Genomic DNA, 18,341 nt, shown 5'->3' with positions numbered 1-18,341 from the left:
TCTCCCTGGCCTGTACACATGGGCGCAGCTGAGATTATGCACGCGGTCTTGTTCAGATCAGTAAGAAATACAAGACCTGAGCAGATGATCTGACAAGACGGGCCGGTGCCAGTGGCCGGGGACCACGTTGGCAAGATTATTCTACTCCTCTGGTCGTCAGGAGAAGTGAAGATGAGCCCTCAACCAAATCCTGCTTCTCTTTTATCGAATTAAGGTGGACATGAAGCCTCTGCCATCTCAGCTCGCAGACGACGAGAAGCAGCCCCCCAGGTGGGGCGCGGGGGCCACTGAGACAGCCCAGGTCCCTGGGAGTCCATCCCATGGGGGCCCCGTGAGCACGTGTGCAGCCCAGGAATTGCCGATCGCCCAGAACAGGCTGCCGACCTGCTCCCACAAACAATGCAAACGTTCATGCGGAACCCAGCCCTCATCGTACACATGTATATGTTTTAAAGGGTGTGAAGGAAATACACTAAATTTATCCAAATATCTTCTGATATGGAAACGTGGATGGATTTTTATTTTCTTTTTATACTCATATGTTTTCCCGTTTCTCTACAAATAAGAATTTATACAATTTTGTAGGTTAAAAAAAGTAGAATCAGTGCATCCTTTCTTGGTTAACCCCTCAGGTGCCGGTGAGTGACTGTGCTCTACGGTCTCCGTCATGGACGTGGCTGGACAGGTCGGGGAGGGGACGGCTGCCACGTGCTATGGTCAGCAGGGCGATGGACCTGGACGGGCGGGCCTGCAAGGTCCGGGTGAGGCGAGGGTCACCACCACTCCTGGACTCCTGGGTCGAGCATGGCATGCAAGGAGGCCTTTGCCAAACTCGGGAAGGCTGGGGCTGGAGGCGTCCACTGGGGTCAGGGTCAGTGTCCCTGGGCCGAGATCAGGCAGCTGGCCAGATGTGGAGAGAGATCCGCAGCTAGGACCCTGCGGTGGTCTGAACGGTGATCCCCCCTCCAAAGATACCTCGTGCCCTGGCTCTGCTCCCCGTGCCCTCCCGCTTCTGGGCTGGGCTTCCGTCAGTGGAGACAGAGCGAGGGCTGAGCCCATGCACGCCCGCAACTGCATGTGGAGGTTCTCTCGGGCCCCCATCACTTACGGATGTGTGCTCGCGGCCTTAGGGTCCCACAGCAGCCCTGCTTCCACAGCCCCGTGGGGGGCCTAGTCCTGCCGAGAGGGTGGGCACCTGCCAACCTGGAGCCTCAGGCAGCCTTGAGTCCCTTGGGGCTGGGGGCAGAGAGCTCTGACCCTCCCTGGACACCCTCAGCTCTGGTCCAGCTCTGCCATCAACCTGCTAGGTGTCCTTGGGCCTGAAACACCTAAATCCAGTTAACACTCCCTCACCGTTGATGCGTTCGGGGCGCCCGCGTGTGCGGGCTCCACACAGAGCTGGGGATGAGACAGCACGGTCCGGCGGGGGCCTCAGGGAAACCTGAGTTTCTCAAAGCTGCTCCTTGGAACCCTGTGCCGGCCTCGGGGTTCCAGGGCCACGGGCTTGGAGGAGGGGAGGCCAAGCTGAGTCCTGTCCGGCAGGTGCTCTTCCTCCTGGCTCCTGGCTGCTGTCTGGGAGCTGCAGGTAGAGAGCAAGGTCCCTGCAGGGGCTCTGAATGCAGTGCCGAGGCCCTGTCAGAGCTGGGGTGGGATGTGCAGCCCAGCCACCTGGGGAGGGGCCTTGTCTGTCCTGGAGGAGGGCAGGCCAGAGGCAGTCAGTCCAGATTCCCCCCGAGCCGGTCACCGAGGAAGACCGTGAAGATGTCAACAGTGCTAGCCCGGCTCACGGCCCCCGACGGCTAATTGCAGGACAGGACGGGACAGACGGGCAGGGTGAGGCCCTCAGGGTGGGGCCTGGGGAGAGGGTCCGTGCGAGCGGGACAGCCTGCACACAGCCTGGCGGCTGAGGACTCGGGAGGAGCCAGGAGGCCGTGGCATGGTCCGCGTGACAGGGACAGGGGCCTGCGCCATGGGCGGGGCCTGGTGGGAGTGTGGGCGGGGCCTGGTGGAGTGTGACCGGGGCGCAGGCAGGTGGGAAAGGGCCGGGGCTCAGGCCGGATGGGGTAGACGTGGGACCAGCCCGGAGGCGGAGAAGCAACTGCAGGGAGAGGGGAAGGGGTTTCTGGGGGAGGTCTCCCCCAGCACATCTGGAGGGGCCCCTCCTGGGCCGTCACACCCGCTGTGTCCCATCCCCATGGCATCTGTGGGACCCCTAGAACACCATCCACTCCCTGCAGAGCTGGGCCTGCCGGGAGACGGTACAGGGAGGCCAGCCCCCATGCGCGTGACCCAGGCCCGGGGTCCTAAAAGGCAGTGGCCACCAAGATACTGTCTGTGGGACCCCAGGCCTCGGGGTCCCTGCCTCAAATTGGGGCCACCCTATGGGACGAGGGAGCCAGTGGTCCAGTGGGGACATGGGACGGGAGGCTGCTGAACACGGGTCCCACCACCTGAGGCTGTGACGCTCTGTGGAAACCACACTTCCTGCTTTCCTGTCTCCGTCACTTTACAGGTGATATCTCCGCTGCCCCTCACATCACTTCACGGCTGCGAGCTGGCCTGTTGTGTCGCATCTCCTGGGACTCTGGGGTGCTGGGTGTGGGTGCCTGGGGCCTCATCAACCAGCACGAACACCCCAGCTCTGCAGCCTCCCAGGGGCTCTGTAGGGGTGAGACACACGTGTTTCCATCACTCTGTGCAGTTATGCAGTGCCTGCTGTGTACAGGGCACAGTGCAAGACACGGTTAGGGAAACAGTTGGATGCAACCCAGGCCCGAGGCCCTGGCCGGCACGGGGCGGAGGACGCGCAGCTCACACTGGCGGCTGACGGAGCTCCAGTGCGTGCCCCCCATCAGGGCCTAGGGCGGGGTCCCACCCACAGCCCAGAGGAAGGGGGTGCCCCCGGGCTGCCCTCTGTGACAAGCGTAGGTTCTCCTCCAGCCTTGGGGTCCGAGACCTAGTTTTTGTCCTTGAGGAAGTCTGCTGGCATCTTTTAAGTGTGCTGTCCGGGCGAGGCCAGCCTCGTGGACGATCTCTGGGTTCCTGCCATTCCCGACGGGAACCCTTGGTGTCTGCGGAGGCTGACGGCTCTCTTCTCTGCTCCTCAGGTCTCCTGACAAACGCAGCCCCAGAGGGGCCCCAGGAGTGACTTTGGCTCCCTGGAGAGGCCACAATCCTCAGTCGGTCGTGGATGCCACCCACCCTCTGCCACCCGCCCACCCTCCGTTTCTCTAGCCTGTCAAGGACAGCCTGCTTCCTCGGCCGCCTGAGCTGAGTCTGTCCGGCCGCCCCGAGGAGTCAGTCCTGGGACATACAGCAGGGCTGCGTCACCGGGCGTCCCTGGAACCTGGCCTGGCCACCCTCCCGGCCGCAGACAAGGAGGAGGCAGCTGCAGCCCAGCCAGCCCTAGAGAGGAGGACAGCGCCGGGCCCGGGGAGGACTGAGTCTCGGGCGCAGCCGTGGCCTCTCCTTGTGCCCCAGACTGTCCGAATCGCTTTTATTTTCTTATCCTTTCAGTATATTCAATAGACCAAAGAGCAAAATCTATTTTAACGTGGACTCGTCCTTACCATCCGAGTCCCTGGGTTCGATTGGGGGGCACGGGGGCAGAGACACGCTGGAGAGGCACCCACCCCACGGACGCTGCGGGGCCCCCTGAGCAGCCGGAGGATGCGGCCGGAGGACACACGGCCGGCGATGTCCCCACGTGGACCCCGCGGGCGCGCCTGGCCGGGAGCACAGCCCGCTGTGTGCACCTGCTCCCCTGTACTTAGATGGACTTTCTCGTACTAAAATCACTTTCTGTTTTAACCAGTTAAACGCGCCTCTCTGCAGCTCCATTCTGATAGTGGGATAATCCAGGATTCGCCAAGAGCATGTCGGGTCTCCCATGACTGCTGTCTCATCCAATCACCATTTAGCTCCAGAAAGCAAATTAAAGAAAGCGAAAGTAACACTTGTTTGAAAGAGATCATTAAATGTATTTTGCAAAGCCGAAAGTTATATATTTAACAGTTTTTATATGTTGTATACTTGTAGAAAATCCTATTTAACAATTCATGTGGTAGCCCCGGCCGTCCTGAAACGTGGGCCGGGGCTGGGGGTTCCCGAAGTCTCTGGGGTGGGCGGGGGGGGGGACCGGCATCCCCGGACGTAGGGGCGCCCGGCACCACCGAGGGGCAGGACTCTGCGGGCCGCGAGCTGAGGACCAGGTCTGGGGTGGCACAGGCATGCTGGCCGGTGCCAGCGGAAAGGCCCCTTGCCTTTTACTGGGTTTGGGTTGGGTGGTCCCTGCCCTCTGGGGCTCTGTTGTGGGAGTGTCCAGTCCTTTGATCACGCTTCTTCCAACGGATTTTGTTTCCCTTTTTCTCACCCCTCTCACGTTCATACAGCTTGAGGGCAGTTTGCGGCCGGCCTCGCTTCTCAAGCGGACACCCTGCTCTTTCTCAGTCTTCATGTCAGAGGGTGGAGACAGCGGGGGATGGGTGGAGACAGCAGGGGATGGGCGGAGCCCCCATCTTCCCACTTCCCTCCTGCAAGGCGGGGTCACCAGGCCCCACGGATAAGGGACAGTTACGTTTCACCTTCCCCTGTCCACCCTCTGCCAGGTCCCTTTATTTTCCTGAGTTTCAGCTGAAGTATGCTACCTAAGAGTCCAATTAACAGGAGTATTATGCTAGGTCTATGCTACTAAAAAAAAAAAGGAAAATAAAAAACTATATAGACGCTGTTCCAGCCACCCATAGACTAAAGACAGGAGAGAAAATCCATTTATTTAAGACCCATTTCAATGTCCACGAGTATATAATTTACCTTCAGTCACCACAAATTTATGGGTATGTGTATCCTGGGGTAAAAGGACTGACCGAGGTTTGGGTTTGTCATCACAGAGGAGGCGGCCTGCACAGCGTGCTGTCCCGAGCTGGCCAGCCCCAAGCTCCGTGGCCTGGGCTCACCCCGGGGGCAGCGAGGGAGGCCCCAGGAAGGTCACCCGGCCCAGCACACCTCTGCGCTGCCCACCAGCGTCCCCACCACCACCCCCCTCACCTGTTCCTTTTGACAGTGGGTGTAGACACCTTCCGAGGGCAGAGGTTGGGAGATTTGATATGTTACAGCATTTTTTTTCCTTGTTTTACAGTATTCAGTTTTGTGCTGATTCAGCTAAATTATGAAAATAAAGAAAAACTCCTTTGATAAGCATGGCTTTTATTCGCTGGCCGCGGTGTCCTGGGACAGGGCTGTCGCCAGCGTGGCTGGTGGAGACAGAGCCCAGGGCACAAGTGGTGACAGGGCCTCTTCCCGGGAGGCAGGCCCACTGTGATGATGCTGTCAGGAGCCCTCCAGGTTCTCCTGGACCCCCAAGGATGCTCCCTGAAGCCCAGCCCCGGGCGCGTAGACAGCGTCTGGCCCGTAACTACCATCGCCTGGGACGCCGTGCTCCTGGCCAAGCCAGTGGGAAGTTGACAGCCCCATCCATTCAGCCCTCCCCCAGGGTCCGTGAGCCAGGCCCTTCCCGCACATGCCCCCAGTTCCAGGAGCAGAACCCCACTCAAGGGCTCCAGAAGGAGACCTTCTGGTCTAAAGGGCCCCCTTCCCTGGGAAGTCCGCTCGGATCTCCAAAGAGCACTCTCAGGCATGTTCAGAATCCATCACCTACAGGCGTGCGTGGATTGGGGGAGGCCTTGCCTGCCTGTTTCCAACTGCTCTTGATAAAATGTCAGCCCTGGGACCTGCGGCCTGGGGGGGCGGGCCGTGGGCCATTCGAGTTCTGCGCTTGATTTAAGGAGACGTCACTGGCCTTTGGAGCTGTTACAGGGAGTAAGGAGACCCCCGCCCTCTGGCACAGAGCCGGGCTTGTCCTGGGAGGTAGGGAAAGGGACAGAATGCAGACCTAGCTGCTGCCACAGGGACCCCCAGGTGGGCCCTTCCCCTCTCGAGGGGGCCTGGGTGCCCTTACCAGAAAGGGCCTTCCCCGGGGGCTATACCTCAGGGAGCAGCTTGGGGGCTTTGCCATGGAGCCCAAACAGGGCAGGGCAGCTTGATGGGGAGCGGGGCCCACCCTCGCCTCCTCCCTCTGTCCACATGGAGAAATGAGCTGGAAGGGGCCGGGGTTCATGTGCAGGAGGAGAAGCAGCCCACCGGAGAGCCACACACACAGCCACTACTCCGGAGGCTTCTGGGCATAGCAGGGTGAAAAACAAAGTCGTGAAGCTAGAGAAAAGAGAAGAGCTTCTGGGCCACCAGGGCTCGTAAAAGCAGACACTGGTCTCCAACTGGATCCAAGGGTGTGTACCGGTCAGGATGGGATGGGTGGCGCTGCAGGAACAAACAGTCTGCCTGTCCAAGTCCAACCTTCCCCGTAAATAGGGCTCTCCCCTCCTGCCCCAAGCCCGTGCGCCTGCTGGGGACGTGTCCGTGATCGGGGGACACGCGAGCACCCAGAACCGCCTGCCTCTGCCTCCTCTGCTCCCAGCCACGCCAGACGTCCCAAGTCGGGGAGAGTCTGGCTCTGCCACGGAAGCTGCGCGTCTGCTGTTCACTGACCTGAGCTACTGGCCTCAGTTTCCTGACCCACCAAATTCGAGAGGCATCGTTGCTGCCCACCTCCAGGCTGGGGAAGAGACGTGAGGTCCACCTCCCCGTGTGGGGGATGGATGGTCACGCACTCCCTCCACGGGCCCGTCCCAGCCCTGCTGTGACCTGAGGCTGAGACGGGCGTGGCCGCTGCCCCCAGGAAGGGGAGGATTCAGATCGTCCTCCCCAACTGCCGGCTGACCACTCCTGCAGCCCCTACAGGACAGCCCTGCTCGAGGACAGCGTTCCTTCGGCATACGGCCTAGGCCTGGGGGTGGCCGCCCCGCTGTGTGATGGGAAGGGCGGGAATCTGGCGTCGGTCCTGTCTGAGCTGCCAGCACAGCTGAGATGCGCCTATTCTCTGGGCCTCAGTTTCCCCGTTGGCGGAATAGAGGGAATTGGGCCAAGTTCACCAGGTTTCCTGAAGATCAAGGGAGACCATTCTCGTGCGACACGAGAATCTCCTGGCACACGGGTCGTCGTCCTTAGAGAATAGGAGGCGTGTTTATTTAGGGGCGATTCTGTGATTAGTGCCACCGGTGCGCTGCACCGTCTCTCAGAACCTGGTCCTGAGGCCACCTTTAGCGGCTAGTCTCCATGGCCACCTGTTGGCCTGCATCCTGGCTCTGCCTCTTAGAGGGTGTTAACGTGAACCCAGGCTGCAGGCACTGGCTGTGGGGCAAGTGCAGCTCCGGGTCAGGGTCCCACTGTCACCGTTGCTACAGTGATCAGGCGCAGCCTCCATGATCAGTTCCTGGACTGGCCAGCCAGGGTGTGTGTACAAGCCTGTGTAGGTAGTGTGTGCATGTGTGCATACACGTGCCTCTTTTCACGGTCACCCTCATGTTCTGGGCACTTTCTAAGTCAGGGGTCCGAGGAGGAGCCTCCAGGAGCCCCAGGTCATGCCCAGAGGCGTCGCGTCGGTCCAGAGGGCGCCTGGGGTGGGTTGACCCCAGTGGACGCTGCAGCCCCCATGTTGCCGAGGCCTCTCCTGCTGGTGTCCCACGTGCCACAGTCACTTGTCACGTTGGCATTTGGGAGGGGACCCCTGTGCCATCCTTGTCCTGAGCTGACCATCGCCCAGAGAGGCGGGCGCCCACAGAAAGTGTGCTTCTCTGGAAACCCCCTGGTGGAATGTGAGGGCCGGGAGGCTCCCGAAGATTCCCAGGGCGCTGGGCTCAGCGAGAAGACGTGGTGGCCTCTGCCAGTCCTGCCCGCCCTGCCGATCTGACTGATGGTGGGCACCGTGCCCCCCACAGAACCAGCGACAGTGTCCTGGGTGTGTGGAGAGCACCCACTTCAGAGCTGAGAAAGGTTCCCGGCACGCTGGCCCTGCTCCCTTAGTGGCCTGGGTCGGCCCAGCCCAGGGAAAGGCCATAGTGGGGTGCAGGAGGGGCCCCTGTCTGTTCCTGCAGAGGGTGGGGCGGGTGAGCCCCGAGGGAAGGGCTACAGAAAGCAGACGGGGGAGGGGGCGGGAGGAAGTGGGCTCAGAGGCCCAGGGCAGGGGCGATGAGGAGTGGGGCTGGGACGGGCGTCTGGGCTGCTCAGCGCAGGTGCAGGACCTCAGGACAGCTGGGGACAGCAGCCACCCCCAACAGACGCGTCCCCGCATGCGCCCACCCGGCACTCTCCTCTCCCCACCCGAACCTGCTGACCATCCCCACACACACTAAGATGAAGGTTCACAGGCACCCACTCCACAGGGGTTGCTCACGCCCTCCACCCTGCCCCCAGGGGCCACTGCCACGTGGAGACGGGGCTGGGCTGCTCCCAGACAGGGCACAGCGTGCAGGCCTTTGCAGGTGCTGCGGTGACGGTGGTGAGTCAGCGCTGCCCCGTGTTCCCCGCTGCTCCCGGCGGGTGAGTGCTCAGAGCCCCTGGTCTGTTTCCAGAGGTCTGTGTGTCTTTCTGTCTCTCAGCCGCCCCCCAGGCCTCAAAGGCAGGGCCTGATCACCCAGCACACGAGCCGCCACCTCTCCACTCAGGCTGGGGTCCCAGCCTGGGGCATTGGGCGTCCCTCCTAAACACGGGGGTGGCCTCCCGTTCTCATTGCCCCGAAGGACACGTGTGCCGCCTTTCCGGCTGGCTGTCTAGTTTCCTGGTCGTATATATTTTCTCCATTTAGTCGTTGGCATCTTTACGGGCCACACTGCATCTGAAATATCTTTTATTTCTTCCTTCTGTGCTCAGGGTCATGGAATTACTTTAAAATAATATTAATTTTCCGCTTTTACAGATGTCACCTCATTTATTCCTTCCACCAGGGCTGCAGGGATGAAATCCGTCTCTTTCCTTGGTGGGGTGGCGGGCAGGGGGCCCTTGCAGCTGGGGCAGCACACAATGGACCTGCATGTGACGTCGCCCTTCGTCCCTGGGGCAATAGGAGCCTGAAAGGCGCCCATCTAGGCCAGCTGCACTATCCAGTCCCGTCGTAAAGGTGGGACGTGAGCGTGGGAAGTGGCATAGGTGCCCCCCGAGGAGGTGCCCCCACATTACAGTCCATCGGCTCTGCAGAGGGTGAGCGTTAAGGAAAAGTTACTCTGACGCGTAGGAAAACGGTCAGGAAGATTTCATGGAGGACTAGGGCAACAGGCGAGGTCAGGCTCCCCTCCCAACGCAGCAGACGGCTGGGGATTTACAGCCAAGGAGCGGAGTGGACGGGAGACCAGGACCGGAGACGCCGGGGGCAGGGGGTTCTTGCTGTAGGCACGTCAGCGAAGGTGGGGGTCCCTCTAGGCTGACTCAGTAGGACTCTAGCTAAGATGGGGCCCGTCGAGAATGCACACGGGATCCCAAGGCCAGGTCTGGCGGAGCGCAGGACTCCGGGGGCCTGATAAAATTTGGTCAAGGGGAGCGTTTCGGTCATGAGCTCTCTCTAAACGTAGACATGGTGCCTTCCACACAAACCTCACAACTCGACCCTCCCGTTGGAGCCCAGCCTCACTTCTGGGAAGACCAAGGAAGGAAAAGCTCCCGTTGCCAGGGAGACACCGAGACTCATGCTGAGCCCATGGGCACCGCCGGGGTTCTGATGCTCCTTGGAGAGGGGGGAGGAGAGTCATTCTCAGAAGCTCCTTTGGGAGCTTGGTCTGACGCTGCCCAGGCTTTGGCAGGGTCAGCCCTCAGTCAGAGGTTGGCCGTAAACCCTGGAACAAAGCCCTCCCCTCCCTGTCCGGGGAGCACAGGTGCACTGCCCTGAGTGACGGGCTGCAGCCCAGCGGGCATGTCCAGACCCAGGCCCCCGTATTCCAAGGATGGGCCCTGCTGCCCCTGCAGTTCTGGGGCCCCATTGCCGGGGGTTCCCAGGACCTTTCCCGAGGGATAAGGCCTCACCAAGCCGGGCAGACAGGCGGCCTGGACTCCCTCCCGAGAGAGGTGGACGGGCTTTCCATGTCCACGTGCAGAATCCTGGCCCCACGTGCCTGCTCAGTCTCGCCCCAGAAAAGCCACGTCAGCTAACACGCTCAGGCACACGGCCCACTGGGAGACAGTCTAATGGGGCCGAGGCGGGAGGGGCCACGTCGGGGCCGAAAGCCCAGGGCCCAGGGCTCCTGCTGACACGGACAGTAGCGGGAGCCCCGTCAGCCCTTTGCGGCCTCCCTTCAGCCCCATGGTTGGAGGGAGGAGGGCAGAACAGCCTCAGGGCTTAAGGGTCAGGGGCGTGAACGCGGGACACAAGTCCCCAGAACCCACATCGTCCAGGAGTAGCTTCAATATGCGGTACGCGTTGGGAGGACGCTGGAGCCCCTACAGGGAAAGTCCTCTGATGCTCAGGGGCCCAGCGACTCACCCGCCCTGAGCAGGTGCCCTGGGTCCTCCAGATGCCTCCACAGTCTCTGGGCCGCTGCACGCAGGAGGACAAGAGCAACCCCAGGGGACCCAGGGACAGAGGGCGGACGCCGCGGGGAGGGCTGGTCCCAGCAGCAGGATCGTCAACGTGCGTGGCTGCCAGCTCGATGGACTCTCCCCCTGCCCAGTTTCTCAAGGGCTGTTGTCAGTTCCTGGTGCCGAGCTCCCATCATGAGCTGCGATTATGACAGTTCCATTAATGAAATCGATTTGGTCACGTTATCAATTTAACGCCTAAATCGGAGCCCGATCTCACCCCCAAGGCTGGAGGCTGACCGCCATAAGTCGCCCGGAGAGAATGAGCTTCTGACTTTCAAATAATTAAACTTAGTTTTCTGCTTGGGGTTCATAAAATTCCCCGGAATTATGTCTGTGAGAGCCCCTCAGTCATCTGGGGGGTGAGTTGAGGCCGGAGGTGGCCCATCCCTTTGGGGAAATAGCCTGTGTAATGGGTGTGGGAGGGTTCATGGGGGGGCGGTTGGTCAGCCAGGCTCAGATGCCCTGAGGCTCCACCGTGTGGCATGGATGGTGTGAGGTCCTGAGCGAAGCTCCCAGAGCCCGGCAGCGGGGCCTCTCCTTGCTTTGCTGGTCAGTGCTGTTCTGGAGGCCCTTCCAGTGAGGCTCCAGGGAAATACCTGCCGGGGAAGCAATAAAAATGCAAATGTTCCAGAGCAGTGGGTGAAAATTGTGTTCAGATACTAAATTGGGGTGTATGTTAGCAGGATCCTGCTCTGCCAGATTGTCAGGGAAATTTTTGTTTTCAAAATTAGCTTTCCCGTGGTTGTTTGATCCTCGGAGGTGTCTGTGTGTGTCTGTGTGAATGTCTGTGTGTGTGTGTGTGTGTGTCTGTCTGTGGCAGTGTCCATGATGTGTGGCAGTGTCCCGGTGTCTGTGTCAGGCCCCATCTGGTGTCCACAGGAGGAGGGGTCCTGGCCTGGCACAGTGGGTGGCAGAGACAAGCCCAGCGTCCCTCTGCAGGGACACACCTTCCACTCGGCCGCTCAGGACCCTCCTGAGATGTCCCCCAAACATGAGTCCCACGGACCAGGAGGCAAAGAGCGGGGGGACCCAGGAGCCCGGATCCCAGAAACGTCCGGTGACAGAATCAGCCCCGGAGCGCGAACGGCAGTGTCAGAGGTGGACTTCCAGAGAAACTGCGGTTTTTCCAAAAAGGAAAAGAAAATGTGAGAAGGGGGAAAGATGCTGTAGGGAACAGGCACAGGGGACCCAAACGCAGTGGCCATCGCTCCCCAAGGGGCCATCCCTGCTCCCAGATGCTCCCCTGGGTGCCGCCTCTGGTGGGCCTGCCCCTTCTCACCGGCATCCGCTGCACTCCCCTCCCTGATGACAGGAATCCCTCACTCACCCACTCGCCTGTGCTTTCACCGCAGCCCACCCAGCGTGGATGAGCCCTGGCGCTGGGGGACGGTGGGGAACAGAGCAGATGAAATGTCGGCCCTGCTGGGTCCAGACTCTGCTGCAGGGTAGGGGGAGGCCTGGGGAAGGCAGCCCCCCACCAAGCAGATGGGTAAATGTCGTCTCCATCAGGGTCAGTGCGGGGAGGGGAGGGGAGCCCGCTGCTGGATGCGGGGGTCAGGGCCCATCACGACGTAAGTTGTCCTCATCTGATTGAGACAAAGCCTTGAAACCCAGAAGAGCCTTCTTTTAGGATTGGTTGAAATTCGAAGTTTGGGTCTCTGCTTTGCTCTCCTTCCCACTCAAGCTTTTTGAGAATCCGATCTAGACCTGCACTCTGCTTCTTTGAGGCTCATGGCACGGCCTCCAGACCGGGCCCTGAGTGATGTCCTGTCCTATGGTGACATGCCAGGCATGACTTGATGTGACCTCTTCGGGGCACAGACCCTGGTCACTTCCCCACCCCCGCAGAGCACAGACAGGACACGTGGCGAGCCTTCCATGGCCACACCCCCAGGATCACCATCACACGCTGTGCTGTAGATGCCCAGCACAACCTGGCAGAAACAAGAGGCCCATTCAAAGCATCAGCTCCTGGGCTCTGTTCAATCCTTGCCTTCTTCATAAAGTGAATGGCAACCTGCCTGCACGAGGAATTCTAAGAGAAGACCATCCTCCCAGCCACCAAGAGACGGGCCCAAGCAGATCACCAGTTGGGTGGTGGGCCTGTGAGCATCAGGGTGGCCACGGACCCCCGAGCACCCAAGGCCGAGGACCCACTCCCTGGTGCAGGCATGCAGAGCACAGAGACTATGTGGGTCAACCTGCATCCTGTGGGTTCAAAGCCACACCGGAGCATCTGAACAAGAAGCAGGAGAGGCGTGGAGACAGCATCAAGGCCATAACGCAGCCTCAGCTGAGCCTCAGGACACGGAGCCCCCGTGGAGGGAAGCTGCCTACAGCCCACATGTGTCAGCTTCCTTACCCGCTTCCCCTCACGTGTCTCAGATTGACGCCCTCTTTAAACTCTGCCTTCGCTCTCCTGGTCAGATTCCATTTTTGGCTTTTCAGGGAATAAGATTCTTCCCACCTTGAAACGTGGACTCCCCAAGGGTCCTCCTCTCCCGCCCTCTGCCCAGCCCAAGGGTCACGTGCGTCTCCCCAGTCTCCTGGACATAAAGACCCATGGGAAGGGGCTGCATCTTTTCTTGCGTCTCCAGAGCCTGGTGACCGTCAGCTCTCACCACACCTGTTAAGTGAACGTTCAAATGTTTGTGGAATAAACTGAGTGTCTGCACGCAGGGCCTTGGGGGCTCTCAGTGTGGATGTGAGGGTGGCCTGCTGGGATGTTTCTGAAAGTCCTATTTGAAAGGGGAGGGGACAGTCAGCTGAGGCTCCAAGGGAGGGTACAACAGTCCCTGGTCAGGCCCTGGGTGAAGGAGAGGTAGCCCTGTGAGCAACGTGGATTGACTCCTCTGTACTTAAGTTTCCCAGCCAGCTTGTGGGTTCTGGAAGGTTCCATGGCACGTGCATCACAGCCGTTAGCATCAAGAGTGGAGCCGTACAGCATGCCCTGCCTTGGACACATGCAGACGAACAATCAACCAGGCACACTAGGGGACAGAGAGTGACCCCAGACCATGAGCTGGAGCCCTAAAGGAAGGAAACTTTGGGGATGGGAATCATGGAGCCACCATGGTGGATCGTTGCCATGACAGCCACCTTGGCTCACACCCCCATGTCCCCACAGTGATGCTGAGCTTGGTCATGTGACACCCTTTGGCCAATCAAACAACAGCAAATGTGATGTAGGCAAATGTTTAAAAGGCACTGGCTATTTATTTATTTATTTATTTTTTATTTTTTATTTTTTTTAAACATCTTTATTGAAGTATAATTGCTTTACAATGGTGTGCTAGCTTCTGCTTTACAACAAAGTGAATCAGTTACACATATACATATGTTGCCATATCTATTCCCTCTTGCATCTCCCTCCCTCCCACCCTCCCTATCCCACCCCTCTAGGTGGTCACAAAGCACCGAGCTGATCTCCCTGTGCTATGCGGCTGCTTCCCACTAGTTATCTATTTTACATTTGGTAGTGTATATATGTCCATGACACTCTCTCACCCTGTCACATCTCACCCCTCCCCCTCCCCATATCCTCAAGTCCATTCTCTAGTAGGTCTGTGTCTTTATTCCCATCTTGCCACTAGGTTCTTCATGACCTTTTTTTTTCCCCTTAGATTCCATATATATGTGTTAGCATACTGTATTTGTTTTTCTCTTTCTGACTTACTTCACTCTGTATGACAGACTCTAACTCCATCCACCTCATTACAAACACCTCCATTTCATTTCTTTTTATGGCTGAGTAATATTCCATTGTATATATGTGCCACATCTTCTTTATCCATTCATCCGATGATGGACACCTAGGTTGCTTCCATGTCCTGGCTATTGTAAACAGAGCTGCAATGAATATTTTGGTACATGACTCTTTCTGAATTATGGTTTTCTCAGGGTATATGCCCAGTAGTGGGATTGCTGGGTCATATGGTAGTTCTATTTTTAGTTTTTTAAGGAACCTCCATACTGTTCTCCATAGTGGCTGTATCAATTTACATTCCCACCAACAGTGCAAGAGTGTTCCCTTTTCTCCACACCCTCTCCAGCATTTATTGTTTCTAGATTTTTTGATGATGGCCATTCTGACCGGTGTGAGATGATACCTCATTGTAGTTTTGATTTGCATTTCTCTAATGATTAATGATGTTGAGCATTCTTTCATGTGTCTGTTGGCAATCTGTATCTCTTCTTTGGAGAAATGTCTATTTAGGTCTTCTGCCCATTTTTGGATTGGGTTGTTTGTTTTTTTGTTATTGAGCTGCATGAGCTGCTTGTAAATCTTGGAGATTAATCCTTTGTCCGTTGCTTCATTTGCAAATATTTTCTCCCATTCTGAGGGTTGTCTTTTGGTCTTGTTTATGGTTTCCTTTGCTGTGCAAAAGCTTTTAAGTTTCATTAGGTCCCATTTGTTTATTTGTGTTTTTATTTCCATTTCTCTAGGACCTGGGTCAAATAGGATCTTGCTGTGACTTATGTCATACAGTGTTCTACCTATGTTTTCCTCTAAGAGTTTGATAGTGTCTGGCCTTACACTTAGGTCTTTAATCCATTTTGAGTTTATTTTTGTGTATGGTGTTAGGGAGTGTTCTAATTTCATACTTTTACATGTACCTGTCCAATTTTCCCAGCACCACTTATTGAAGAGGCTGTCTTTTCTCCACTGTATATGCTTGCCTCCTTTATCAAAGATAAGGTGACCATATGTGCGTGGGCTTATCTCTGGGCTTTCTATCCTGTTCCATTGATCTATATTTCTGTTTTTGTGCCAGTACCAAACTGTCTTGATTACTGTAGCTTTGTAATATAGTCTGAAGTCAGGGAGCCTGATTCCTCCAGCTCCATTTTTCGTTCTCAAGATTGCTTTGGCTATTCGGGGTCTTTTGTGTTTCCATACAAATTGTGAAATTTTTTGTTCTAGTTCTGTGAAAAATGCCAGTGGTAGTTTGATAGGGATTGCATTGAATCTGTAGATTGCTTTGGGTAGCAGAGTCATTTTCACAATGTTTATTCTTCCAATCCAAGAACATGGTATATCTCTCCATCTATTTGTATCATCTTTAATTTCTTTCATCAGTGTCCTATAATTTTCTGCATACAGGTCTTTTGTCTCCTTAGGTAGGTTTATTCCTAGGTATTTTATTCTTTTTGTTGCAATGGTAAACGGGAGTGTTTTCTTAATTTCACTTTCAGATTTTTCATCATTAGTATACAGGAATGCAAGAGATTTCTGTGCATTAATTTTGTATCCTGCTACTTTACCAAATTCATTGATTAGCTCTAGTAGTTTTCTGGTAGCATCTTTTGGATTCTCTATGTATAGTATCATGTCATCTGCAAACAGTGACAGCTTTACTTCTTCTTTTCCGATTTGGATTCCTTTTATTTCTTTTTCGTCTCTGATTGCTGTGGCTAACACTTCCAAAACTATGTTGAATAATAGTGGTGAGAGTGGGCAACCTTGTCTTGTTCCTGATCTTAGTGGAAATGGTTTCAGTTTTTCACCATTGAGGACAATGTTGGCTGTGGGTTTGTCATATACGGCCTTTATTATGTTGAGGAAAGTTCCCTCTATGCCTACTTTCTGCAGGACTTTTATCATAAATGGGTGTTGAATTTTGTCGAAAGCTTTCTCTGCATCTATTGAGATGATCATATGGTTTTTCTCCTTCAATTTGTTAATATGATGTATCACGTTGATTGATTTGCGTATATTGAAGAATCCTTGCATTCCTGGAATAAATCCCACTTGATCATGGTGTATGATCCTTTTAATGTGCTGTTGGATTCTGTTTGCTAGCATTTTGTTGAGGATTTTTGCATCTATGTTCATCAGTGATATTGGCCTGTAGTTTTCTTTCTTTGTGACATCTTTGTCTGGTTTTGGTATCAGGGTGATGGTGGCCTCGTAGAATGAGTTGGGGAGTGTTCCTCCCTCTGCAATATTTTGGAAGAGTTTGAGAAGGATAGGTGTTAGCTCTTCTCTAAATGTTTGATAGAATTCGCCTGTGAAGCCATCTGGTCCTGGGCTTTTGTGTGTTGGAAGATTTTTAATCACAGTTTCAATTTCAGTGCTTGTGATTGGTCTGTTCATATTTTCTATTTCTTCCTGGTTCAGTCTCGGCAGGTTGTGCATTTCTAAGAATCTGTCCATTTCTTCCAGGTTGTCCATTTTATTAGCATAGAGTTGCTTGTAGTAATCTCTTATGATCGTTTGTATTTCTGCAGTGTCAGTGGTTACTTCTCCTTTTTCATTTCTAATTCTATTAATTTGAGTCTTCTCCTTTTTTCTCTTGATGAGTCTGGCTAATGGTTTATCAATTTTGTTTATCTTCTCAAAGAACCAGCTTTTAGTTTCATTGATTTTTGCTATTGTTTCCTTCATTTCTTTTTCATTTATTTCTGATCTGATCTTTATGATTTCTTTCCTTCTGCTAGCTTTGGGGTTTTTTTGTTCTTCTTTCTCTAATTGCTTTAGGTGCAAGGTTAGGTTGTTTATTCGAGATGTTTCCTGTTTCTTGATGTAGGCTTGTATTGCTATAAACTTCCCTCTTAGAACTGCTTTTGCTGCATCCCATAGGTTTTGGATCGTCGTGTCTCCATTGTCATTTGTTTCTAGGTATTTTTTGATTTCCCCTTTGATTTCTTCAGTGATCACTTCATTATTAAGTAGTGTATTGTGTAGCCTCCATGTGTTTGTATTTTTTACAGATCTTTTCCTGTAATTGATATCTAGTCTCATAGCGTTGTGGTCGGAAAAGATACTTGATACGATTTCAATTTTTTTAAATTTACCAAGGCTTGATTTGTGACCCAAGATATGATCTATCCTGGAGAATGTTCCATGAGCACTTGAGAAAAATGTGTATTCTGTTGTTTTTGGGTGGAATGTCCTATAAATATCAATTAAGTCCATCTTGTTTAATGTATCATTTAAAGCTTGTGTTTCCTTATTTATTTTCATTTTGGATGATCTGTCCATTGGTGAAAGTGGGGTGTTAAAGTCCCCTACTATGATTGTGTTACTGTCGATTTCCCCTTTTATGGCTGTTAGTATTTGCCTTATGTATTGAGGTGCTCCTATGTTGGGTGCATAAATATTTACAATTGTTATACCTTCCTCTTGGATCGATCCCTTGATCATTATATAGTGTCCGTCTTTGTCTCTTGTAATTGTCTTTATTTTAAAGTCTATTTTGTCTGATATGAGAATTGCTACTCCAGCTTTCTTTTGATTTCCATTTGCATGGAATATCTTTTTCCATCCCCTCACTTTCAGTCTGTATGTGTCTCTAGGTCTGAAGTGGGTCTCTTGTAGACAGCATATATATGGGTCTTGTTTTTGTATCCATTCAGCCAGTCTGTGTCTTTTGGTGGGAGCATTTAATCCATTTACATTTAAGGTAATTATCGATATGTATGTTCCTATTCCCATTTTCTTAAATGTTTTGGGTTTGTTATTGTAGGTGTTTTCCTTCTCTTGTGTTTCTTGCCTAGAGAAGTTCCTTTAGCATTTGTTGTAAAGCTGGTTTGGTGGTGCTGAACTCTCTCAGCTTTTGCTTGTCTGTAAAGGTTTTAATTTCTCCATCAAATCTGAATGAGATCCTTGCTGGGTAGAGTAATCTTGGTTGTAGGTTTTTCTCCTTCATCACTTTAAGTATATCCTGCCACTCCCTTCTGGCTTGCAGCGTTTCTGCTGAAAGATCAGCTGTTAACCTTATGGGGATGCCCTTGTGTGTTATCTGTTGTTTTTCCCTTGCTGCTTTTAATATGTTTTCTTTATATTTAATTTTTGATAGTTTGATTAATATGTGTCTTGGTGTGTTTCTCCTTGGATTTATCCTGTATGGGACTCTCTGTGCTTCCAGGACTTGATT

General features: G+C 54.3%; 1 protein-coding gene across 2 annotated transcripts in view; it reads left to right on the top strand.

The window, feature by feature from the left end:
• The window catches only part of TAFA5 (TAFA chemokine like family member 5), a 195,204-nt gene extending 191,316 nt beyond the window's left edge, over positions 1-3,888 (top strand). For both annotated transcript variants that reach the window (XM_061205502.1, XM_061205501.1), the window contains exon 4: positions 3,108-3,888. In XM_061205502.1, coding sequence (XP_061061485.1) covers positions 3,108-3,116 — 9 coding nt within the window. In that variant the 3' untranslated portion in view covers positions 3,117-3,888. The remainder of the gene's footprint in view (positions 1-3,107) is intronic.
• Positions 3,889-18,341: the final 14,453 nt, after the last annotated feature.

This window comes from Eubalaena glacialis, chromosome 11 (assembly GCF_028564815.1).
Source record: "Eubalaena glacialis isolate mEubGla1 chromosome 11, mEubGla1.1.hap2.+ XY, whole genome shotgun sequence".
NCBI classification, from domain to species: domain Eukaryota; kingdom Metazoa; phylum Chordata; class Mammalia; order Artiodactyla; family Balaenidae; genus Eubalaena; species Eubalaena glacialis.
This window is presented reverse-complemented; position numbering and strand designations above follow the sequence as displayed.